General features: G+C 32.6%; 2 protein-coding genes across 3 annotated transcripts in view; one reads left to right on the top strand and one right to left on the bottom strand.

Annotated features, from left to right (window-relative positions):
• The window catches only part of LOC126889376 (TOM1-like protein 2), a 96,109-nt gene extending 92,708 nt beyond the window's left edge, over positions 1-3,401 (top strand). For both annotated transcript variants that reach the window (XM_050657630.1, XM_050657629.1), the window contains one exon: positions 44-3,401. In XM_050657630.1, the coding sequence (XP_050513587.1) occupies positions 44-199 (156 nt within the window). In that variant the 3' untranslated portion in view covers positions 200-3,401. The remainder of the gene's footprint in view (positions 1-43) is intronic.
• Positions 3,402-23,898: 20,497 nt separating this feature from the next.
• LOC126889375 (ubiquitin-conjugating enzyme E2 G2) overlaps positions 23,899-27,668 on the bottom strand; it is a 12,093-nt gene continuing 8,323 nt past the window's right edge. The window contains exons 4-5 of the mRNA XM_050657628.1: positions 27,267-27,407; positions 23,899-24,194 (exon numbers count right to left, since the gene is read on the bottom strand). Coding sequence (XP_050513585.1) covers positions 24,076-24,194; positions 27,267-27,407 — 260 coding nt within the window. The 3' untranslated portion in view covers positions 23,899-24,075. The remainder of the gene's footprint in view (positions 24,195-27,266; positions 27,408-27,668) is intronic.

Raw genomic sequence — 27,668 nt, 5'->3', positions numbered from 1 at the left:
AAATGGGCTAAAACGTCCTCCAATACTAATATAACTGTTTTAGAGTGGCGTTGAGGAATCAGTTACCAGTAGTGATTTCGATAGATTCTTGGCCGAGAGAGCGGCGGCTGCAGAGAGTTTGCCTTCAATCGCCTGTGCAACGAATACCAAATCGACGAGCTCGCCCAAGGATAAAAAACCAGATCAATCGGCTGCATAATTTTATAAGATTACATTATAGAGTATTATTTGTAAAATTACAATGCCCCTTATCGATAAGTTCTTACTTGAGTGCAGAATTTCAAATTATTTTTACATCTGAAAGTTGAATGTCAGTATAAGTCAGAATCATAAAGTTGTATTAAATTTTGATCATTTTTACATTAGCGGAAATTTTGAAAAAAAATGTAAAATATATCCATTATAAATCACTACAGACATCATCAACGCTTTTTAAATTCACTACTTTATATAGTTAGGCTTTCTTATTCTTTTTGTGTAAAGATGCCTCTGTATGCTTTTTCAATGTATCTCCAAAAAGTTGTCTTTTGATCGTTTTCGTGGTCTTCCCACTGATCGTCTTCCTATTGGGGAACCGTCCCCATCTTTACTACTCTATTTGTTCTCATTCAGCTTATATTATTGTTCCATTCTACTCTTCTTTTTATTACGTAGTTCTTAATATTCTCCACCCTGCATCTCCGTCGTATATATTTACTTCTAGCTGCCCCACATTGTCCTACCATCGATTTTTCGAAGAGCTTTTATATCTACTGCTTCTAGCATTCTTTTTGTCCTCTCTGTGTCTGCATTCATTATTGGTCTGACGAGTGTTTTGTAAATTCTGCCTTTTGTTTCTTTCCCGATATTTTTTTTCCATATTGTTTAACCTTTCCGGAACCGTGCTATAAAAACTTACGCTGCAGGCCGTGCGGGGCAACTATGTTACCCCAATAAAATACTTTAATAATTCATTTAAATTTTACATTATTGTTTGGAAAGTTATATAATAAGGCACTAGTAACTGAAATAATTTGTTTTTATTATTAAAAAGATTTACATTTTTTTTATTTTTACCTATAATTACAATTTGATTTTATTCCTGATTTTTACAGTCAGGGCATAAAAATGTTTTACTTTCTTCTCGATGTATGGTACAAATTGGTTTTCTGCATGTACTACATGATATTTGAGTCTTTCTATCACGTGCCCTGGCACAAAAGCTGCATCTTCGACTTGTATATTGTTGAATGTCTCTGGCAGGGGTTTCTGGCACTGTGTGCCCCGAGGAGTTTCAATTTTAGTATAAAATTTAAATTATATTTGATAATTTTTATAAAAAAAAAAACGATTTAGTAATATATTTTCTAAGATTACCTAGAGGGATAAAAAAAATAAAAATATTTTGAAAAATTATAAAGACAAAACCACATCTGGGCCCTGATTCTAATTCATTTCGACAGTCGCAATTTCATTTCGACACCGCCATGACAGCAACTGGGGATATTAACCTTATCATGTTGAGACTGCTCAGAATTTGGGTTGGCGCTTCGGTTTCTTGGATTTTGTTGATAGTCTGGGAAAATTATCGAAATAATAGTACCATTTTTGGGAAAAATTATTTACCAGCTATTTTATTGCTAAAATCGAATCTTAAGATTGCATATATTAGTAATATGGGGTATGACAAGTCCGCAGAAAGTGTGTTATTTTATTTATAAACAAATTAGCACTCCTAAATCTTCTTTTTTTTTTCAATTAGTGGTCTGTAACTCCTATAATTTTTCCTTTGAGCCAAAAACACTCAAATAAAAATTCACCGTAATTTAGTTCTGCACAAAGTTATTTTTTTTCCGATTTCCTTCAACAAAAATTTTACTCAGAAAATCCGAGTTTTCCCAAAAAATCTGCCATTTTCAATTAAAATTTTAGGGAAGTACCTAATTATTTATCAATAATTAAATAATTGAAGACATGAAAGATTTATTATAGTAGATTATACAGAGGGGCTAAATTATGGAATAAATTCATTTCTTTAAAACGGACGATTTTGGAGCAAAATTCCGAAAGAGGTCGATTTTTATTTTTAAATTACAATTTTTTGGCATATATTTCATACTAGTGACGTCATCCATCTGAGCGTGATGACGTAATCGATAATTTTGTTAATGGGAATAGGGGTCGTGTGGTAGGTCATTTGAAAGGGCGTTTAATTCTCTATTCAGTAATATAAACATTAATATCATTAGGTATTTATACAGGGTTGCCAAAAAAAAATTTTGAATTAAATTAATTGGCGCAAAAAGAAGAATGTATGTAATTTATTTAACTCAAAATACATTGTACTGCTGTCAGAAAATAGAAAAAAAGGTTTATTTCACAAATAAACATTTCTTTTCGCTTAAATTAAATCACAAACAGCCTCCCTCCTACCTATTGGCAAGTTGAACTTTTAATTTAAGCTAAAAGCAATGTTTATTTGCAAAATAAACATTTTTTTCTATTTTCTGACAGCAATAGAATGTATTTTGAGTTAAATAAATTACATGCATTCTTCTTCTTGCGTCAATTAATTTAATTCAAAATTTTTTTTGGCCTCCCTGTATAAATATTGATATTAATGTTTATAATACTGAATAGAGAATTGAACGCCTTTGTAAATGAGCTACAACACGAACCCATATTCCTATTTAAAAAAATAATTACGTCATCACGCTCGGATGGATGACGTCACTAGTTTGAAATATATGCCAAGAAATTTAATTTAAAAATAAAAATCGACCTGTTTCGGGATTTTTCTCTAAAATCGTCCATTTTAGAGAAAATGAATTTATTCCATAATTTAGCCCCTCTCTGTATATCAGGAGACCGGCGACAATCTAACCAATAGTTTAGCAATAATTAAAATGTTAATTAAAAAATTTCGGTCGAAATAATAACCAGAAAGATTATGATACACCAGAATAACTATGATTTTCATATAAAAAAGCACTATACCTATTCAACGTACCTTACAGGATTGAAATTGGACCATTTGAGCGGTCTCAGGAATGTTATAAAGAAACAATTTTTTGGCTTATAAACAAATAGAACCCCTCAGAAAATATTAGATTAAATTAAATTAAGTTAACGCTGTTCAAAAGAGCACGGCTTCTGTGTCCTTTTCGAAGAAAAACAAATTGAATTGCGAGGAGTGATTCCAGGTATAACCGGTCAAATTTGACCGGCATTTGCGACAGAGTTATAAACAACAGGATTTTAATCTTTGAACCATTAGATACCTTTTAATTCCGGTCCTCTTTGTACATACAAATTTTCATATCTTCAAGACACTCATAACAAAAAATATTTATGTCACCAAATTATTTAATTATTGATAAATAATTACTTCCCTCAAATTTTAGTTGAAAATTAAAGATTTTGTTTGGAAAACCCGAATTTTCCGAAGAAAATTTCCGTCGAAGGAAATTGGAATAAATTATCAATGTGCAGAATTAAATTACTGTCAATTTTTATGTGAGTGTTTTGGTTTGAAGTTAAAATTTTCGGAGTTATAGAGCAATAATAAAAAAAAAGATTTCGGAGCGCTAATTTGTTTATAAACAAAATAGCACACTTTCTGTGGACTTTGCACAGCTATATTACTAATATAGGAAATCTTAAGATTTGATTTCAGCATGTCCAGCAATAAAATAGCTGGTAATTAATTTTCCTTGTTTTTTACTAATTTTCCCAGATTATTACCTCACATCTTTCATTGAGTTGATGATTCATGTTGTGGACATTCTCAATTATTATATTTCTAATTTAATACTATTCTATCTAATTCCTCAAAACAAGCAAATTTCAATTAAACCCAGCTATATTATAATACCTTTTGATTTAGTTTTCCTTGCAAGAAATAAACAAAACACATCTAAACTAAACCTAACCTCGCTTTTGGCCATTCATTCATCTCCGTGTCAAATAATTTTAGTCCTGTCGCCAGGGGGGGTACAACGGCCTCGTTAATTCAGATGGACTTACCCAAATTTTTTTTATGTATTTTGACCCGTAGAACACGAATTTTTTGGGTAACAGTTGATCCGGATGTCGATAAGATTGTTATAGACCAAGAACTTGAGGAATCAAATAACAGCGATTTTTGGCAAAACAAAACAATATTTTGTATTTTTTGGGTCATTTTAAGCAAAAAATATTTCTACAAGTTTTTTAGTAGGATGCACAGTTTTCGAGATAAACGCGGTTGAACTTTCAAAAAATCGAAAAACTGCAATTTTTAAACCCGAATAACTTTTGATTAAAAAATAAAATAGCAATTCTGCTTAGCGCCTTTGAAAGTTCAAGTCAAATTATGTCGGTTTTGATTATTTGCATTGCTAAAAATTTATTGTGTTTTTGCTAAACAAAGCTACAAACAACTAGTGCGTGAGTGATGTTTCTATGATTTCTCATTTAAAATCGAACGAGTAGGTAGAATAGGTACTAGTGCAATCAAGACTATTTCTACGTTACATGCGTTAAAACGCATGTAAAAGCACGGGAAACCCTACGTGTTTATAGCTTTGTTAAACAATAAAAAAATAAATTTTTACCAATGCAAATAATCAAAACCGATATAATTTGACTTAAACTTTCAAATGCGGTAAGCAGACTTGCTATTTTATTTTTTAATCAAAAGTTATTCGGGTTCAAAAATTGCAATTTTTCGATTTTTTTAAAGTTCAACCGCGTTTATCTCGAAAACTGTGCATCCTACGAAAAAACTTGTAGAAATATTTTTTACTTAAAATGGCCCAAAAAATACAAAATATTGTTTTGTTTTGCCAAAAATCGCTGTTATTTGATTCCTCAAGTTCTTGGTCTATAACAATCTTATCGACATCCGGATCAACTGTTACCCAAAAAATTCGTGTTCTACGGGTCAAAATACATAAAAAAAACTTGAGTAAGTCCATCTGAATTAACGAGGCCGTTGTACCCCCCCTGGCGACAGGACTATTTCGACAGTCGCCATATTGAAAGCGACTTGTTTTTGGTCGAAATTTGATTTAGAATCAGGGCCCTGGGGTAACCAAGTTGCCCCGCACGGCCACGGAAAGGTTAATTCAGGCAACCTGCGGCTCTGTTTGCTCGATTCTCGATTCACTTGATCTTCCACTTCCGTTTCGAGCTTTCCATAACTAGATAGTGTGATGTCTAGATATTTAACTATTATCTGACTTCCCAGCTGTAATTTACAGCTTAGTAGATTTGCTGTTATAACCATGCATTTTTTTCTTTTTGGGGAAATTAACATGTTAAATTTTCTGGCGGTTATATTAAATTGGTGCAGCATACATTGTAAACAGCTTCACTTTGAGAGATTACTATTGCATCAACAATAGAGGACTCATGGTTATCAACCCTGTCTTATACCGTTGCCAGCTTCAATTGAGTCTGTTAGTTCTTCTACTTTTACCTTTATTGTGTTGTTCTGGTAGATCTTTTCGATCGTTTTAATTATTCCTAGAGGTATATAGGTCTCATTGGCTGTTTAGTTGCAAATGTCATTTACTGGTTGCGTGTGGCTGGCCTCCACACCATGTAAAACTTTAGAGCTTAGACACCCCAACCGGCGACATGTAGCTAATAGTCTACATGAAAATTGTGAGAATTATGGAAGTAAACATTGTCTACCACTATCCAAACTCACCCCTCTCTCCCCATACAAAATGACACATACAAAACTGTAGATGTATATATATTATTTATAACTAATATGTATTTTATTATATATTTTATGTAATTAAATTGGTTGTGTGAATTGTGTGAAGTATATTTGGACTTAAAAGTCTGTGATACAGAAACAAAAAACTGTGGACGATTAAATAATAAGGTATTTATTACCAAAAAGATTCAAGTATAACAAGCAAAAAAAATCTACAGAATTATCTGTTAATTACTGTTAATTGTGTAACCCTGTCATGTATTAAATTTCTTTTATTTGGTAATGAAACTTAGATTTGTATTTGTATGTAAAAGCTATCTATGTTCTACATTACATTATTAACGTGTACATGAATAACCCAACTACTTGAATAATTATTGTTACATTTATAATTGTATTATTCAGATCTGCCTCCACTAATTTCAATTTGCACCAAAATAAGGAAAACTAAAAGCTATAAGCTATGTCTCGACTGTTTAAGGAAACTATTTTTCTGTAGTTTTTTAAATACAATGAAGATGATGTAGTATTCAAATAACGATACATGATGAAGAACTCTGGGCATTTGTTACTAGAAATTACAACTTTTTCTTGTTTAATTCCATATTTTATTCTTTGTTTTCTACGCAGAACCACCAGCCTGTTTAAGAATCTATAATCACCTTATCTAGTGTTTCAAAGAATTTTAAAACTTCTTCTTTAAGTTCCATCTTCTATCGAAGGTTGGAAATCATCATGGCTATGCGGACCCTGTTAGTTGCTGCTCGAAATAGTCCTGCACTACTGCATTCAACCCTTCTCTTAAGTTCTTAAGCCAGGATATTCTTTATCTTTCCACATTTCGCTTTCTTCGAATTTTGCCTTGCATAGTAAGTTGTAATAATATTTTTGCCTCTCATCACGTTCTAAGTACTCAAGTTTTCGTCCTTTGATAGTTAATATTATTTCCGCTTCATTTCCTATTCTAGTTACATTCCTGATTGACATTATTTGAATCCATGATATTCGCAAGATTCTTCTGTAACACCAAAATTCAAAGGCGGCAAACTTATTCAGATCTACTTGTTTTAGTGTCCACGTTTCCAAGCCATAAATAAGAGTCGAGAACACGTAACACCAAAACAGCCTTAAGCGTAGATTTAAGCTTACATCCCGACAACAAAAAAACTTTAAAATTTAATGAATGATGCACATGCTATTTCAAAACGTATCTTTCGTTTATTCTACGTTTGATGTTATCCATGTTCCGAAGTATTTGTAGGTATTCACACTCAATTACAGTATCTTCAATATTCAATTGGATGTTTACATCTGCTGATTTAGTCATGACCATGCATTTTCTTCAAATTCATCTTCAGTCCATATTGCTGGCAGCATTCATTAAGGCGGTGCATTACGTTCTGTAAATCATTGTTGTTATCCGTCATTATTACTGTATCGTCTGCAAAACGCAAGCTATTCAAAACTTCTCCATTTATAGCTATACCTTCTATTGAATCTGAGAGCGCTTCTTTCAATAAATCTTCACTGTAGACTTTGAAGAGTAATGAAACTTCAGATTCAATGACAAGCTTCTAGATTTCAGTATTTTTTATTTTGGTCAAGGGGCCTGAGAAAGCCTTTGACACTTCTAAAAATGTCAATTTCAGTAACCTAATTGACAAAAGTAATTCAATAGTAAATTAAATTTAAATTAAATGAATTATTTTTATATATTAATTGAATCTTCCTAAAGGTCATTGGCACGATTACAAAAAAAAAAATAATTACAATGTACAATGAAGTAGTGCAATTTATAAAAAAAAATCGTCACATATAACACTCATTTTTGTTTGCCGCAAAAGAACTAAAAAGTTATTGGAACTGATAGTTTAGACAACTGACAGTTTATGTAATAGACTGGGCTAGCAATAACCAACGAAGTTCTGTTTGTATAGGATGGTCATGGACTTATATATACTATTGTGTAGTCTGAGTCTTCTTATGATGACTTTATCCCTTCTGATTAATGATGGCATATCTAATGTTGAAGTTGGAATGGAATCGTATGGAGTTGTGTGTTCAATGTCGGTAGATTTTGTCAGACTCTCAGGCACATCAGTTTAATCATGGAGTACATGTGTTTCCGAATCTGGGCTGTTTTATTGGGAGAATAGAACAAGATGTCTCCATCACGTTATTTCCTATTATAACAACATGTGATGGTGTTAAATTATGTTAATTGCATATAGTTAGGCTGTATGGACGATACAGTAAGATGGAAGACGGTAAATAGCTATAACTCGTTCTGTAATGTGCCAGCTGAACCGTTTCTGAGTTTCAAATTTGGGGTATATAGTAGTCATCAGTCGCAGATATGCCCTCATACATGCCATCCTGCAAAGAAAAATATTTGGAAAGCGAGGTCTAGGAAGAATAATAACATCCAGGTTAAAGAACCTCAGAAATTGGTTTAACACAACATATCTGCAACTTTTCTGCGCTGCCGCAGATAAAGTGAAGATTGCCATGATGATCGCCAACATTCATCACGGATAGGCACATCAAGAAGAAGAAGGAATAAATTAAGACTCTGGAAAATGATTCCATACGTATTAGTCATTTGTAGAATCTCAAAATGATAATCTCATATTTTTCTGTCATTGTGAATTATCCTCTCTACAATTGTCTAATAGATATTTGTTTAATGCATATTATAAATAGACGTTATCGTGTTCAGGATTATAATTAAAATTCAAAGATAAATCTTATATAATAAGTTTTTTTATCTAAAAGTAGGACATTTATATTTGTAATGGTTCTGAAATTGTTTTCTTGTGGCATGACCTAAGTTAAATGTTATGTTTATAAGAGATTAAGCCACAATTGTTTGTAATTAAAATTACATTTTATAATTATTGTTTGACATTTCGACATACACTCTGAAAATAGTTTTCAAAAAAGATTATTTAAAAAAAATAATTAGGTGTTATATCACTATTTTTGAAAACGATTTTTGGAGAAGTAGAAGTAGAAACGTCAAACAATATTTATTTATTATAAAATATAATTTTTGATTACAAGCAATTGTGGCTTGATCTCTTATAAATATTTAATTTTTATTTGTGTAAAAAATAAAAAATATTTCATTGCAACTTTTAATATAATGGAAAGTTTAGATATTCAATTTGGAAAATTATTAAATTTATTTAAATTACTATTTAATACGGCATTGATATTGAACATTTTTAATTGTGTCAAAACACAACAAAGATGTATCTGTAGCCTGTCCCATGGGCTCTATATAAAAAATTGTTGTATAATTATCACTAATAATTGTGGGGTGTTGTAATTTATTGTTAATGTTAACAGTTTATTTATATTCCTGTACTTATACATAATATACATAAATGTTTTCTAGAGTATGTATAGAAGTAAATATCTAAAAATATAAACGGAATACAAAGATGTCCTTTCAAAACATGGAAGGTCTTGAATATTATTATTTTGTAACAAAAAATTAAAATGCACATTTGACACAGTTATAAATTGTAAAACCTTTATATGCGCGTACAAATTTTATTGGGAAAAAATCAAATTGAAAATTATGTGCCAATTAATTTGATCGAACATACATACCATGATTCAAAATCAGCTTGCATAAAATAGATTACAAAATGAAATTATTATCCGACTACACTTCTTCCTTTCATGGAATATTTCTAATTCCTTTAAGTTTTGTTCAGAGTTGAATCGAATCTTTCCTTTATATTTTATAAACATAAAGGTACTTTACTCTTCATCGAAATGCATATTTGTTGACAAACCTCGTATAAGATTGATTACCTTCAGATTAGCAATGAAAAAACAAAAGTAATGAGAGTTGGGACGCTCCTGAGACTGAAATAAAGAGCAGAGTAGTACAAACCGGAAATGCTTTTTTGAAACTTCGTAAATTTCTGACTGATCGCAATTTGGTCTTCAACCTGAGATACAAGATGCTAAAGTGCTACGCTTGGCTCGTTCTCTTAAACGAAATGGAAGCATGGACGTTAAAGTCCAGATCCATTAACAAACTTCAAGTTTTTTTAAATGTAGTGTCTGCGCCGAATGCTTAGAATATGAAATGAAATAAAAAACAAATGAAATGAAATGAATAAGGTAGTGTGGAGAAGTTGGTGTTCACATATATTTCGCAGAACTTGCTTGCCTGTCAAGGTAGTAAGATTTTCTTCACAAAAAAAAACTAATAAGGAGGGTCTTCAATGTTATAACACAAAGAAATTTTGGTTTAAACATTTTACTAGATTCTATTCTTTTACTAGGTTTTATTACTTTATTTATTGTATTTAGTTGCTCAATATACTCCTATAGTAAATATGATTATTGCTTAAATTGTATAAACACTTGTGAATTCATAATTTACGTGAAAAATGCATGTTGGCAAAAATGCATTAGAACTGATTGTATATTTTTCGGGATTACAGTTATACATATTCTAATATGTAAATAAATCTTTATATTTTATTAATATGTTTATATAAATGATATAATTTGTATTATGTTGAGATATATGTTTTCATATGTAAAAAGCTTAACCAAATATATATGTATTAAGTATTGTTTGACTCAACTTTGTTTTATATTTCTATGTAGTATTCCTATTTTCATCACCTTATTAAAACAATATGATATTTCAAATAGACCAAACATATCATTCTTGCTAATCAAAAGCCAAATTATTTATCACCAACAGAAGAGTCCCCGGTCCTCCAGGTTGGGGGTTGGGCGTAGAGCTGTAAAAATCCATTATTACGAAATCCATCAGACAACGATTTTAATGTATTTACCTAGAACGTTCGTACACTTTCAAATTACTCAGTTAAAATTAAGGGAAAGTCAAAAAAGAAAATAGATACTCTTAGTACTGTACTATAACTATAGACAAAAAGAATAGTAAAGAAATATGTTTGATTAGTGAAAAGTGATTTGTATACGGAATGTTTTAATTGTGAGTAGACAAAATTTATTATTTGGGTCTATTTGGATTTGAATGTTTCAATAAATCACGACAATTATCTTTATATTATCCAATTCCATGAACGGATATCGCAGCGAAAACTGTAAAACAGCACCAATGTTAGATTTTAAATAAATTTAAAAGATGTCATCCTCAAGTCAACCGCAACAAATTGCATCATATTTAAAAGCAGTTAGCCAACCACGCAATATATTAACCCCAGACAGAGAACAAGCTATTTTATTTAACACTCTAGAGAATTGTACAATTAATGACTATCTTGAAGGATTGAGTCAGCATATAGAACCAAGAAATATAATTTTCGCATCCCGTATATCAAACGGTAGAATATGCATATATCTATCATCTAAAAACTTAGTGGATAAATTCATAGCAGAAACAAAGAAGATAAAAGTAAATGGAAATATACTAGAAGCAAGAAGATTAATAACTCCATCAGTCCGCTTAATTCTGTCAGGTGTATGTCCAAGTATACCTTCTAACTTAATTAAAGACAAATTAATAAAACTAGGTCTAAATCCTCTCTCAGATATATCATACCTACGAATAGGAGCAACCAATCCTGCTTTCAGTCATATTCTAAGCTTCCGACGACAAATTTTCATTTCACCTTTGCTAGACAACCATGTATTACCTGAATATTTTATCATCGAGTTAGAACAAACATCATACCGCATATTTATAGCCCAAAACGAAACATGTTTCAAATGCAAATCAACTGGACACCAGGCAGCTAATTGTCCAAATATTTCCCCTCATAACCATCCTTACAATGATAATGCAGGGCAAACAGAGATAAGACAAAATTCATCAATAAATCATACTCAACAAGATAATTTACAAAATACTCCGACAATTTCAAATACCACTCCCTCCACACTTACTAAGCCTTCTCAAACCACATCACAAACGGTAGTCATCCCACATTTATCAATAAGCCCATCCCAACAACTTTCACTACAAAACAAACCCACACATGTGACCACTTCTTCAGTTAACACTACAATCGCAACACCTACATCGTCTGAGTCATCCTCTAATACCCAAACACAAAAATCAACCTCGCCTGAAACAAGCCAACACTTACCTGCAAATAAAAATACACACACGAATACTCACGAACCCCAGATAACTTCGAACAAAGCAACAGGAAAAATAACCTTAGAAGATGCAATCTCGCTACCCACCGAAGACAACTTCGAAAAACCTAAACTTCAATTAAAGAAAAAAACCAAAACTGATGACAAAAACTTAACAGATGAGACATCAAATCTTCAAACATTACTAGAACCAGTTAGAGAATATGTAGAAAGCAAAATGCAATTATTAAGCTTCGATCAAGTAGTGGATCAATTCGAAAATATAAAAGGAGCAAAAGACATAATCAGCGTAACAAAATTATATTCAGAAGACTCTCATGCACTTATGAAGTTTCTATCGGACTTACATCCATATTATACCGACAAAAGAATGAAAACCAAAAGCACCAAATTAATACGAAAACTTGGCAAACAGATAGGTTTACGCGATGTAATAAAAAAATCTGACAACATTATCGGGAGAAGATTCCGACTCATCTGTAAATTCCTCTAAAGACTAGCCCATTTAGCATCCTTCAGCCAAGACTCCATTCTTATTAACGAGGTTTCTTCCGATGACCTGAAGTCAGAAATAAAAGATAAAGTGTTAAGTGCGTAGAAAATTAGTGGAGTGCAATCGCAAACATAAACACTTATTTACGCGAACTGTGCCGCCTATGTGTGAAAACTGTGAAACATCACTCTTCGTGAAGCATATATTAACTTAGTGCAAAACATATGAAGCAACACGAAAATGAACGCTATCCCAAAGAATATAAAGGAAACATTAGGAATAAACACGAACGTTAAAAGCACAATAAGTTTTATCAAAGACTCTGGACTGTATCAATTATTGTAATCTTTACTAACTTTACCTTTGTTATATTTTTTAGATCGCTAATAATCCTGGTGGTTACAGCGTAAATAAATAAATAAAAAAAGAAATATGTTTAAGAAATCTTAATTCATGTTATTATTAGGTTTGTTCTAGCATCAGTTTCAAACGGATTGAAACCATCAGCGAATAGTGGGATAGCACTGGTGACTGTATTATGTTCTCTCACTGACTAACTGTTTGCTGACGGTTTCCGACTAGTTTGACTGTTTGCTAGAACAAACCTATTATAACTATAATATTTAGTTACTATATTTTCATTTTTAAAAATGATACAAGCCGTTCACCGTGCTTCCGAGGGTAAGTTAAGCCGTCGGTCCCCCTGGGCTTGTTGTGCATCGACACTAGCTACTTTAACCTTCCGATGACCAACCTTTTTTTGTTACACGGATGACCAAGGGGGGGGGGAAATGACCCCGGGTCAAAAATGTCAAAGATGACAATTAACAAAAAATGAAGTTTTTTTTTAAATTTTTTTATGGCATGGACTTTATGTCATTCAGCCAGTCACAACATGAGTATTAGTGTCGTGTGTAGTGTGTATGTTGAGTAAGTGTCTTGTTACTTTGCAAAGTCGACGTCATTAGGGTAAAACTACTTGGAATTACACATAATAGACGCTATTTTACTAAACATCAACTTCAGAATATATTTTTTATTCGTAAAATATAGGGAATTTTTTTATTTCAAAATATGAGGATATCTAGAATGATATTAAAGTCAAATAAAAAAAAGAATGAGTTAAAAATTGAAAATACTTTTGAATTTATTAAAGAAAAACATACACTGGGGTCACAATTTCCCCCGCTTGGTCATCCGAAGGTTAAACAGGGTTAAAGATGCAGTGGCGCTGGAAGAATCCGAAAGGATGTCTCCGGCAAAAATGCCATACGATATTAATATAAACTATTATCTATTCTCTATTCTATTGAATTAAATTCTACAAAAGATACAATACAATAGGTTTATGGAAACTAAAGTAAGATACGAAAGTCCGTCTAATTATCTTAAAAAAAAACGTGTCTGCAACATCTAACAAGAAAGGAGAAACTGTAGCACAGTATGCAGATGGTGTTTGAACAGAAAAATGGAAAGAAGCGAAATGTTTCCTATATCTCAAATGAGTTCCAAAATTCTTTAGTTCAGGTTACAAATAAACGAAAACAAGCTCTGATGAAACTTTTACTATGCGAATATAACAAAATACATGTCGAGAATATATAGGCAGGACCAGATGCTTGCCTATTACCCTGCTGAAAGAAAATCTTTCAAGATGGCCTATAAAGGTGTTGATACATATTTTGCAATTAATGGTTCTCAATGCACATAAATACTGTACAATCAGTATTCGAGAAAAAAACTAGACCTGTATGATTTTCGTATGGAAATAATCATTATCGTCTATTAGTGATGAAGTAAAAGAGAATATTCAACCACCTCTACACACGCACACACACTGTCTAAGCGAACTCGAAGAGTAGGAAGCACGAAAAGTCCCAGAAAGCACTGTAAATCTTGCCGTTAACAAGGAAATATACTGTTTATCTTTGTTAGCAATGTCATGGCGACCCTGGTTACTACTTGGCATGCTCATAACTCATGATATCACGCATAAGTAGTAAAATTTTTTTTATATTCAGTAATCTTCTTTAAGTGCCGTCTCCAAATCGGAGGTTGGATATCATCATTACTATCTTTACTCTATCTACCGCTGCTCTGAACAGTTCTATAGAACTGCATTTAAACCGGTTCCTTAAATTCTTCAACCATGACACTCTCCTTCTTCCTGTACTCCTTCGCTGTATCGCTGTAATAATATTGTTGCTAGACATTTACATTGTCATTGTATACAGGGTGTACGAATCAAACTGTGTTTTTTTTCTAAACCTTTGGAACACCCTGTGGAATGTTCTAGCTTTTATAAAATACTGAAATTAAAACCCAACTATAGCCTCAGGTTTTCTTAACATTCTTTTATTTGATTCATTCGCTTATGTTGGATAATAAAAGAGTTAGGCACTTTAGCAACTACCCCTGTTTTTCGTCAATACAGGGTGTTTTTAAATAAGTACGGCAAACTTTAAGGGGTAATTCTGCATGATAAAATAATGACAGTTTGCTTTATAAACGTATGCCCGCAAATGCTTCGTTTCCGAGATAGAGGGTGTTGAAATTGTTCTTAAAAACTGACGATTTATTTATTAGGTACTCTAAAACGGTTTATGATATGCAAATCTGTACCGTGGAGGTAAACAGTCGTAACTCCACTTTTTGCCGAAATGGAGTTAATACCACGCTCTTGTTGTCAGATTTTCATAGCATATTGTGGCAAAAAATCGTACATCCAGCGTTATTAGTTGCCTAGATAAGGCGTTTAGAAACAATAGCAACTCCATTAGTCAGTTGAGGTAAACAGTAGTTTATCCATAGCAACTCCATAAATACGTGCATATATTAGATTAGATAGTATGCTTTCGTATGCGGTAGTGGTAAACATGTAGCTCCATTTTTATATTAAATGGTATTTTGAGGGTGTTAAAACGGGATAATGAAAAACAAGAGTTCTTTTTTGTTCCAAACATTGTGATTTGGTTTTTGCATTTTTAAATACGGAATATACTATTTTTGTAATCACTTACGATTTTTATTTTGCATATTACCTGTTTAAAGACATAGAGGTAAAAAGTCGTAACTCCCATTATTATACATCAGGTAAATAATTTCTTAACAATACTAATACTCAGTAATAGATTTGCATTTACATATTATAATATACCAATAATGTTGAATTCGACGTAATGGAAATAATTTTTTTTTTATAGTTTATTGACTAGTCTGTATGTTTTGCGCTTTCTTGCAAATGTATAGATTGAGGATATACGACTGTTTACCTCCACGGTACAGAAATGAAATTTTGAGATTTTAAGAGGAAGTTATTGCGCATTGTTTGGCATACAATTAAGAATTTTATATTCACCATTGGCGTGCATACGGGATATATCTAAAATGTTTATACCCGTATGCACGCCAATGGTGAATATAAAATTCTTAATTGTATGCCAAAAAATGCGCAATAACTTCCTCTTAAAATCTACCAAATTTCATTTGCATATCATAAACCGTTTTAGAGCAATAAATAAATCGTCAGTTTGTAAGAACAATTTCAACACCCCCTATCTCGGAAACGAAGCATTTGCGGGCATACGTTTATAAAGCAAACTGTCATTATTTTATCATGCAGAATTACCCCTTAAAGTTTGCCGTACTTATTTAAAAACACCCTGTATTGACGAAACACAGGGGTAGTTGTTAAAGTGCATAACTTTTTTATTATCCAACATAAGCGAATGAATCAAAAAAACAGAATGTTAAGAAAACCTGAGGCTATAGTTGGGTTTTAATTTCAGTATTTTATAAAAGCTAGAACATTCCACAGGGTGTTCCAAAGTTTGAGAAAAAAACACAGTTTGATTCGTACACCCTGTATACAATACAATGTACCTGTCTAGCAACAATAATAGGTTTGTTCTAGCAAACAGTCAAACTAGTCAGAAACCGTCAGCAAACAGTTGGTCAGTGAGAGAACGTAATACAGTCAGCAGTGCTATCCCCTCTACTCGCGCTGGTCCGCTATTCGCTGACGGTTTGAAACCGTTTGAAACTGATGCTAGAACAAACTTATTATGAAACAAGACATTAAAAATGATCCATTTTTGGGGGTGCCCGTTTTTTGTGCCGGTGAGTGTATACAGGGTGAGGCAAATAAAGGGCCTATTAGAAATATCTCGAGAACTAAAGGCAACAGAATCATGAAAATTTGAATTAAGGGGTTTTGAAGACTCATCTATTTAATGAAAATATTTTCATCTATTTGCTACTTCCGGTTATACCGGAAGTTGCTTATAACTTCGTTTTTGTAAATGGGACACCCTGTATATTTTTACATTTTTGGATTCTCTTCGATGTCTTTTCTTAAAATATGATGTTTTGTAATGTTATACAGGGTATTTTAAAAGATAATTACGTTTTTTTTATTAATTTCGTAGCAATATTCACACCCTGTAGAATTGTAGTAGTTTGACATCTAAAACTCTACTTACGTTCAAATGATTTTTAATATAGTCTAATATTGTTAAGAATCATTAGTAGACCTAAATTTGTAATTTTAGTATACAGGGTTAGTCGAAACTGGGAATGAGTATTTTCTGAGTTTTCTTAAATGGAACACCCTGTATTTTAGTATTGTAATGAAATGATATTTTATGGTACTTTTTTATTTCTTAAGCATTCCCTATACCTAACTGCTTTAATTTGTGCTTAATTGTTAATCGCACCAACAATCTTAACTACGTAGGTATTTTGATAGCTAAACCATTATTGGTAATGGTAATTTTAAGGATCAGTCTGGATTAATATGTATTTATTTCTGAAAAACTATTTGTGATTAAATTTTTTCACGGCCAACCTAATAAAATTTTACGTATTTTTTGTTGCATTTAATGTTTAGCTTGAATCACCAATAACTCACAAATTAAAGCAATTAGGTATAGGGAATACTTATAAAATAAAAAAGTACCATGAAATATCATTTCATTACAATACTAAAATACAGGGTGTTCCATTTAAGAAAACTCAGAAAATATTCATTCCGAGTTTCGACCAACCCTGTACACTAAAATTTCAAAATTAGCTATACTAATGATTCTTAACAATAGTAGACTATATTAAAAATCACTTGAACGTAAGCAGAGTTTTTAATGTCAAACTGTTACAATTCTACAGGGTGTGAATATTGCTACGAAATTAATAAAAAAACTTAAATATATTTTAAAATACCCTGTATAATATTACAAAACCTCATATTTTAAAAAAGAAGATATTGAGGAGAATCCAAAAATGTAAAAATATACAGGGTGTCCCATTTAAAAAAACGAAGTTATAATCAACTTCCCGTATAACCGGAAGTTGCAAAGAGATAAAAATATTTTCATTTAATAGATCATCCTTTAAAACCTCTTCCTTCCAATTTTCATGATTCTGTTGCCTTCTCGAGATATTTCTAATAGGCCAGTTATCTGCCTCACCCTATATATAAATTGTGTAGTAGTATTTAAATTTAAAATAAATGTAAAATCTATTTAGAATGTAAAATCGCTTCGACGAAATAAATTTTTGAAGTGAAAACTTCTTTAGGGACGTTGTGCACTTTTTGGATGGGGAAAAAGTATTAAATTAGCGACCGTCATCGCTTCGACGAAATAATTTTTTGAAGTGAAAACTTCTTTAGGGACGTGGTGCACTTTTTGGATGGGGAAAAAGTATTAAATTAGCGACCGTCATCGCTTCGACGAAATAAATTTTTGAAGTGAAAACTTCTTTAGGGACGTTGTGCACTTTTTGAATGAGAAAAAGTATTAAATTAGCGACCGTCATCGCTTCGGCGAAATAAATTTTTGAAGTGAAAACTTCTTTAAGGACGTTGTGCACGTTTTGGATGGGGAAAAACTATTAAATTAGCTACCGTCATCGCTTCGGCGAAATAAATTTTTGAAGTGAAAACTTCTTTGGGGACGTTGTGCACTTTTTGGATGGAGAAAAAGTATTAAATTAGCGACCGTCATCGCTTCGACGAAATAAATGTTTGAAATGAAGACTTCTTCAGGGACGTTGTGCACTTTTTGGATGGGGAAAAAGTATTAAATTAGCGACCGTCATCGCTTCGACGAAATAATTTTTTGAAGTGAAAACTTCTTTAGGGACGCTGTGCACTTTTTGGATGGGGAAAAAGTATTAAATTAGCGACCGTCATCGCTTCGACGAAATAAATTTTTGAAGTGAAAACTTCTTTAGGGACATTGTGCACTTTTTGGATGGGGAAAAACTATTAAATTAGCGACTGTCGTTGCTTCGACGAAATACATTTTTGAAGTGAAAACTTCTTTAGGGACGTTGTGCACTTTTTGGATGGGGAAAAAGTATTAAATTAGCGACCGTCATCGCTTCGACGAAATAAATTTTTGAAGTGAAAATTTCCTTAGGGACGTTGTGCACTGTTTGGATGGGGAAAAAGTATTAAATTAGCGACCGTCATAGCTTCGACGAAATAAATTTTTGAAGTGAAAACCTCTTTAGGGACGTTGTGCACTTTTTGGATGGCGAAAAATTATTAAATTAGCGACCGTCATCGTTTCGACGAAATACATTTTTGAAGTGAAAACTTCTTTAGGGACGTTGTGCACTTTTTGGATGGCGAAAAACTATTAAATTAGCGACCGTGATCGCCTCGACGAAATAAATTTTTGAAGTGAAAGCTTCTTCAGGGATATTTTGCACTTTTTGCACCCATTTTTGGGGGTGCCCGTTATTTGGTGACGGTGAGTGTATGTATAAATTGTGTAGTAGTATTTAAATTTAAAATAAATGTAAAATCTATTTTAGAATGGGGAAAAGGGGATTAATTTCGCGATTGTCATCGCTTCGACGAAATACATTTTTGAAGTGAAAACTTCTTTAGGAACGTTGTGCACTTTTTGGATGGGGAAAAAGTATTAAATTAGCGACCGTCATCGCATCGGCGAAATAAATTTTTGAAGTGAAAATTTTCTTAGGGACGTTGTGCACTTTTTGGATGGGGAAATAGTATTAAATTAGTGACCGTCATCGCTTCGGCGAAATAAATTTTTGAAGTGAAAACTTCTTCAGGGATGTTTTGCACTGTTTGGATGGGGAAAAAGTATTACATTAGCGACCGTCATCGCTTCGACGAAATAAATTTTTAAAGTGAAAACTTCTTTAGGGACACTGTGCACTTTTTATATGGGAAAAATTATTGAATTTGCGACCGTCATCACCTCGCCGAAATAAATTTTATACGTACATATTTATATTATGTGTATTTATACGTAAATAGCAAAGGACGAACGCAACGCGTATATAATATGTATAGGTATATCACTTCTTTTTGGATGGGGAAAAAGCATTGAGCTCGTAATTGATATACTATAAGAAATTTTCACTTCTGTCGGCACTCCCACGAGTGCCCTAAATTTTTTTTATTGTGTTTATTTTTTCGTATTCTTTGCCCATCTCTCGCAATACTTCCGTGTTCGTTTTCTTCTGTGTCCATGCTAAGCATCCTTATGTAATACCACATTTCAAATGACTGTAGCTTATTTAGGTGTTCTTGCTTCAGTGTCCAGTTTTTAAGTCCATATTGCAGTATCGAAAACACGTAGCATCTCAGAGCTTGTGCTCTCAGTTCTCATCTAAGGTCCTTGTTGCAGATAATTGTTTTCATTTTTACAAACGCATTTCTTGGTATTTCTATCCTGGCCCTTATTTCTTTCTGTTGTTTGATCATTATTGTCTGAAATCCAGGTTTCTAGGTATTTGTATTTATCAACCCTTTCTATCGGTACATTTCCCAAATGTATGTTTGTTCGTATATTTGTTTCTTAGTTATTATCATGTATTGGGTCTTTTTATATTCATTTTTAGTACATACTTTCAACAGAAACTGTTTGTTTTGTTTAGTAGTAATTGGAGTTGTTCAGCAGAGCTTGCCATAATCACGGTGTCATCTGCATGTTGTTAATAGATTTTTCGTTAATTATTATTCCTTCACTTTGAGATAATAATGCTTCTTCAAAAATGGCTTCACTATATACATTAAATAGTAATGAAAACATAATAATCCCTGCCTAACTCCTCTCCTAATTTCAATTTATGGACTGGGTTCGTTATCTATTACAATTAGTGCTCTTTGATTCCAGTAAGGGTTTGTTTTTATTCAGTCCCATATCCAGTAGTGAACTCTTTTTTTTATTTGTGAAAAAAGATCCGCCATGTATTCACCATTACGTATTTTATTTTGTTTTGATTTGTAGAAGGTCTCGTAATATATTATGTCCTTTCAATATCCCAATGTTTGTTTTATTTTAGTCAATATAGTCGTAGTCATAATAAAATTGTTAGATTTGACCACATCACGCACTAGCGCGTGAGGCGGCTCATAGTGGTAGCGATTCACCACAGGAGAGTCACGCACAGGGGTGTGAAATCAAAAACCATTATTTTACAATAAAAATATGAAGTAGGTATATTTTTGAAGTTATACTTCTTTAGGCGCGATGGGAGTGAAATTTAATCCGCGAATTCATCAAAAACCTTGTTCCCCGGCGCAGACGCATTATACCTATGCTCTGATTGGGTGTTCAAATGGCATGACAATAATTGTTCAATATGGAGGTTATGGATAAACAAATATTGTATATTAGTTTTTATTGTTGTGGTTGTGAGGACACAGACAAAAGCAAGTTTATAATTGTAGTAACTTTTTAAATAGTTTTTAAAAGCAACAGGTACGTACTTAATTGTAAATGTTTCAGTATTGTAATAAAAAATTACATAGGTAGGTACTTACCTATTTGGAAAATGTATGTACCTATCTATTTATAGTAGGTAATGCTTTGATTTACATAATTTGATTACCAACAAAATTTCTACCACTCTTCATCTAATATACCTATTGTTTTCTTACTCTATGTTTTGTTGTATTTTAATATTTTAATTCCCTTTGTGAACACATACACACAAAAATCAAACTAATTTGATTAGATTCAGAACTGTCAAACAGTAAAACGTTCAGTTAGCCTACCTTCCCACATGACAAGTACGTGTAAGTGGTCAAGACGGGTGTCGGGTGTGTGTAAGTGGATTTCATGTCTAAGCACGCGGGTTCGAATCCGAATGCAAGTTTTTATTTTTTTTATACATTTTATGATTGTGAATATATACAACAGCGCTAACAGGCCTACGGCTTCTAAATTCTGGATAATATTTCTCCATTCTTTTCGGTCCTCTGCACTCTTTCTCCAGTCCTTCACCCCGATTTCTTCTAAATCCCTCTCTGCAGCCTCTAACCATCTCTTCCTTGGGCGACCTCGTCTCCTTTTTCCCAATGCTCTGTCTTTGAATATTCGTTTGACGTTTCTATTTTCTGGCATTCGAGTAATATGTCCCAGCCATCTAACTCTTTGGGCTCGTATTTTTGTCGTTATTTTTGGTCTCCCATACATCCTCATTACTTCTTCATTTGTTCGTCTCCTCCAGGTTTTCTCCGCTATCTGTATACCTCCAAAAATCTTTCTCAGGACCTTCCTTTTCCATATCTGTATCTTCTTCTCCTCTTGTTGATTCATTACCCACGTTTCGCTCGCATACAACACTGTGGGCCGTATTATCGTTTCATACATTCTGATTTTCGCGTTTATCGACACATTTTTTGCTTTTAATATCGTGTTTAAGGCACCCACAACTCGACTTCCCTTCAATAATCTTTTATCTATTTCTTTTTCTTCCCTTCCAGTACTGGTTACAGTCACTCCCAGGTATTCGAATTCTGATACTTCCTTAAATTTATATTCATCTCCTTCTCCTTTCATTTTTATATAGTTATCCTCTTTATTTATATCTCCTTTCATTACCATGTATTGTGTTTTTCCTTGGTTGATTCTTAATCCATATTTTTTTGCTTCCGCTTCGAACTTTTGGAACATTTTTTGGAGATGTTCCTTTGTTCTTGTTAGGATGACTAGATCATCAGCGTAAGCTATAAACTGCTGTCTGTTGTTAAATATGGTACCGCTTGTACTAATTTTTATCCTTCTTACTATGTGCTCTAGTACCAAGTTAAATAAGTCTGTGGATAGAGGGTCACCCTGTTTCAGTCCTTTATTCACTGTGAATTGTTTTGAAAAATTTCCTTCCATTGTTATCCTGTTTTTTGTATTGTTGAGCGTCATTCTCACTAATTTAACCAGCTTTCCTGAAATACCCAAGGATCTCATTACTTCATATAGCATATCTCTCTATGATTGTGAATATATTTGTTATATAATTTTTTTCAGAAAATGCGTATTTAGTTAAAATTTTTGCCAACAATTATTGTTTAGAAATCATTTCTTAGGTGCATTTTTCAATGTGTTTGTGTGTGTTTTATTCTTTTATTTTTTTAATCTTTGGTATCTATTGTTTTAATAAAAATGTTTGGAAAGTAGTAAGTATTAAAATTAGTTTAATATTTAAATAAAATATAAATAAACTGTTTAATGTACAGCTGGTTCCTAAAAAAACTGATACGACTCTTAGTAACATTTGATCATTTTGAGCAGTGTATTTGATTGGTTTGACATTATATATTTATTATGACAGACAAATAATAAAATAAACAAACAAACAACAAACAACTGATTACATAATATGTTAATTCATACATTTTAATAATTATTAAAGTCTAAATTTTGATATTATTTTGAATTCTTGCAGTTTTCGCATCTTCAAAAGGATTCTCTTCTAATTTCTCCAAAAGCGTACGATCTTCATGAGCGGTAGATATTTTTGGTCTTCCAGAACCTTGCTTTCTTTCGAGAGTTTCTTGCTCTCTCCATCTCTTATTAATATTAAAAACTGTTGTTCTTCTTATGTTAAAATGGTTCTTTACGGCAGATAGTGACCAACCATCTTCTAATTTCGTTACAATTCTTCATTTTAGTTCTTTGCTAGCATGTGGAGCCATTTTCTGAGGGTGAACAGAATAAGATATCTGACAAATTTTAAGATTTGGCAGTGACAGTGACAGTATGTAAATAATAAGTATTGTCCTTTAAAATGCACTGCTTCGCTTTAAGAGTCGTATCAGTTTTTTTAGGAACCAGTTGTACATATATTAATTTCGTTGAAATCATACAATAGAAGTATAACTTTTTACGTGCGTACAAAGTACACGCACATTCTTTTTTTAATTTCAAAACATACGCTATTTTTTACAACATTTTTTTGAAAAGTGAAAATCTTGTCGACTTAAAGCTAACATCTTGATTTTTATAGTGGCAGCGAATTGAGTTAAACCACATTGTTCACTTAATCTCCGAAAACCACAGAACAACGTCACAATAGTAATGATATTGCTTTGTTGACTAAAATGCCAGTCCCGTTTTTTTTTCGATATAGCCACATATTTTATTGTTTTGATTAGTTTACTTATGATTCTTAACCACCTCTACCTATTACAATGTTGTTTTTTCTGTCTATATTTTCCATTTCTGTTACCTATACCGTTTAAACTATATCGCCTTCTTAGAAAACCAAAGAATGTTCGACCGTAACGTTCTTTAGAAACAATTTCTATTGATCAATTAAATCCACAAAAGTCATATCTTTGTTAATAGTATATAATTTATAAATAAATATACATATTTCATACATATGGTGACAGATCCTCCTAACCACTTAATATACAATTATCTAACTATAATTAATCATTTACGAAAATAGAACCAACAACAAATTGACAATGTCATAATAAAAACAAATATGCAATGTACTAATAGATTTACGTGGGAATGCCTAACGTCCGTCGAACAATTTTTTCTGCTATTTTATTAAATTCTTCTCTATTTTCTCTCCACATCTTAGCGGCGTCTACATTTGCACCACTTTCATCGTTCGGTTCTGAAACACACAAGACAAGGTAAAAATTAAACGTTTTCAAGAGTATAATCCATAACGCTAAAACATAGATACATATACGCTTGTTCAATTGAAACAGATCTTTGGTCAGGTTAGCCTTGAAAACAAATTGTAATCACTCAACAGACCTTTTGTAGTGTTAGTTATGTTTGTAAACGTCGCCCTGATCAGTTCCTATCATTTGATTTTGACTGCGATTTTAAGTATTGTGACTTAAAATAGCGTTTGTTGTTAACAATTCGTCAACATATAATCAGCGTGAGACCTTTGAACAAACTCCCATCAAGCAATCTGACGAAAACGTCCAGGGACGCACTCACGTGGTGTCATTCTCCTGCACAACAATGTTCGGCCTTAGGTTGCCAAGTAGTGAACAAAAATATAGCGAACGAAATGGAGGATATTAGAGCATCCACCTTATAGTCCCGATTTATCTCCTTGTCATTTTCCCAATTTTGGGCAACTGAAAAAGGTGCTAAAACGTTATCGTTTTCAGCCGGACAAAGAAGTACAAAATGCTGTAAAAGAATTCTTCGAGCAACAGCCTCAAGAATTTTTTAAGCATTATATACATCGGGTAGAAAAACAATGGGCTGGGCCTTCATTGTTGCGGTAATTATTTGTATATACCGGGTGGTATATCGACGGAAAATTCTAAATTGTTGAATTCCTGCTTCCCTAATTATTTTACATCAAAAGTCATAAGAAACTAAGAAAATCTACGGTTTCGTTTTGGTTTAAATCTGTCTCCCTCCATCCCCCGATAGTACTATTTCTAGGTCTACCTGTTGTCAAGGAGGCTCTGAGGAAGACAAATTTACACTATCACGACCGTAGTTTCTCGATATAAATTAAAACAATTTATATCGCAGTATGGTTAGAACGCCCTCTAACGGGGAATAAGTGAAATGAATTTCGACTCGATTCAAGTTCTCTGTTTAACCCAGGTATGACAATACCAAAAGGCACCGTTAGGAAAACATTCCAATTTTCGGTTCAGAGAATCCGTATGAATCGAGTCTGTGTACTCTAATACAGAGTATGGCATTAGTAAAATAAGAAAATCTACGGTTTCGTTTTGATTTAAATCTGTCTCCCTCCATCCGCGATAGTACTATTTCTAGGTCTACCTGTTGTCAAGGAGGCTCTGAGGAAGACAAATTCTCTGTCAAAGGAGAAGTCAAAGGCTCTGACAACAGGTAGACCTAGAAATAGTACTATCGGGGGATGGAGAGAGACCGATTTAAATCAAAACGAAACCGTAGATTTTCTTATTTTACTAATGGCATACTCTGTATTAGAGTACACAAACTCGATTCATACGGGTTCTCTGAACCGAAAATTGGAATGTTTTCCTAACGGTGCCTTTTGGTATTGTCATACATACCTGGGTTAAACAGAGAACTTGAATCGAGTCGAAATTCATTTCATAAGAAACTATTTGTAGAGAATTGAAATCTCTATTAAAAACGAATGTTAGATTTGTTCTACAAATTAAACACATTCGAAAATTTTACAAATACATTTGACAGAGTATTATTAGTTCAATAGTGAGAGATTTTACCTCTAAAAATCAATGCAAAAAAAGTTTGCCACTCCTACCCCCCAGGCTTCCACTTGAATCTTTCCACTGAACTATCTATATTTTTACATGCGTGTTAAAGAAAGTTTTTCTCGCTTTTAAGTTAAATTTGCATATTTATCAGTTAATTTTTTAGTTTATTGGCTTTCAACTTCTTTTCTTATTTTGCTAAACACAATTTTATTAATTTCGTCTTTATTTTTATACAGACGAATTTAGGGTTTCAATCAGCATTTGTTTGTTAGTATGATCATCATCAATCAGCTCTTTGCACCCACTGCTAGATATAGGCCTCCCCTATTTCCGTCCACTGTCTTTTGTCCTGGGCTCTTAAAATCCAATTAGTGGTCATTCTTTTTATATCGTCCGTCCATTGCGTGGGTGGTCTTCTTCTACTTCTTTTAATCGGCTGTTGATCTCCACTCGAGCAACATCTTTTTCCATCTCCCATCTATCAGACGGATCACATGACCGGTCCAGGAACATGACTCCTGTTCTCAATCGTAGTTCTTCGTTCGTTATATGGTCCCGCAATGACACCCCAATCATCGACTTTTCCTTCTTACGTTGAGAAATTCTTAGCTTCTTAGCAGATGTGGTTGTTAATGTAAAAGTTTCAGCACCATAGGTTATAACCGGCAAAACGCATTGGTTAAAGACTTTTCGTTTCAAGCAGATTGAAAGATCACTTTTGAATACCTCTCTGAGTTTACCGTATTCGGCCCAGGAGAGGATAATTCTTCGTTTCAATTTGCATGTTTGATTGTCTCTCGTGATTCGTATTTCATGACCAAGATATTTGTACTTTTCCGCAAACTCCATTTCACAGTCATTAATGACAATGTTTTCACTGGGGACCAGGTTTGTCATTAAGCTTTGTCTTAGATATGTATATTTTTAATCCAACCTGAGAGCACACTTTCTTAAGGTCTTGCAACATTATTCTAATATCTTTTAAATTGTCTGCCAGTAGAACTACATTGTCTGCGAAATGCAAGTTCGTTAGATTTTGTCCATCTATATTTTAAACCTTTCTCCCTCCAATCTAGCATTTTAAAAGTGTATTCCAGAACAGTGATAAACAGCTTACGTGACATAGTATCGCCCTGCCATACTCCTCTGCCAATTCTTATGGGATTGGTATTGTCGTGTAGCTTCACTACCATTGTGGCGTTTTTATAGATGTTGTATATTAGCTTAGTATATCGATTTTATATGTATGTTATAAGATTTATATGTTTGTTAGTAAGTATATATATTTTCCCCATCTTCAATGGTTTTTTTGTCATTCTTTCATCATTTCAATCGTACAGGATGTTCAAATTCTTCAATATCTTCTTTTAAACTGCATATGATATGTCTGCACTCCCTTTGACTTTTTTTGTCATTCCACTTTTACTTATCACCTATTAATTTTTTATTGAAAAAGTTGTTGAAAAAGCAGTAAACTAAAAGTAACACAATTATCTTACCTGCTAACATACTAACAACTGAAAGTAATATCTTTTCTACACTTTGAACTGGTGACCACCTTTCAGCACTAGATTCATATCCCATTGGATCATCACCAGGTGCATGTAAAATTGATATACAAACTCTACCATCCGAGTATACTGAAAAAATAATAAAAACATATTTCAGGTATACATTAAGTTAAAAGAAATATTTCAAAATAATTAGGAACAGCAACAAGATATTTTATAAATAATAACTCTAATATAGTCTAGACTATATTAGTATAGATACTAAATTTACAATCAAGATGCAGTAGAAATAAACAAACCAAGACACGTTAAATACTACTAGGAGCACTCCCGAATCATAATTTACAATGTATAAACTTTGGAAATCATGATTTGGGATTTACAATGTAT

This window comes from Diabrotica virgifera, chromosome 8 (genome assembly GCF_917563875.1).
Source record: "Diabrotica virgifera virgifera chromosome 8, PGI_DIABVI_V3a".
Taxonomy (NCBI): domain Eukaryota; kingdom Metazoa; phylum Arthropoda; class Insecta; order Coleoptera; family Chrysomelidae; genus Diabrotica; species Diabrotica virgifera.
This window is presented reverse-complemented; position numbering and strand designations above follow the sequence as displayed.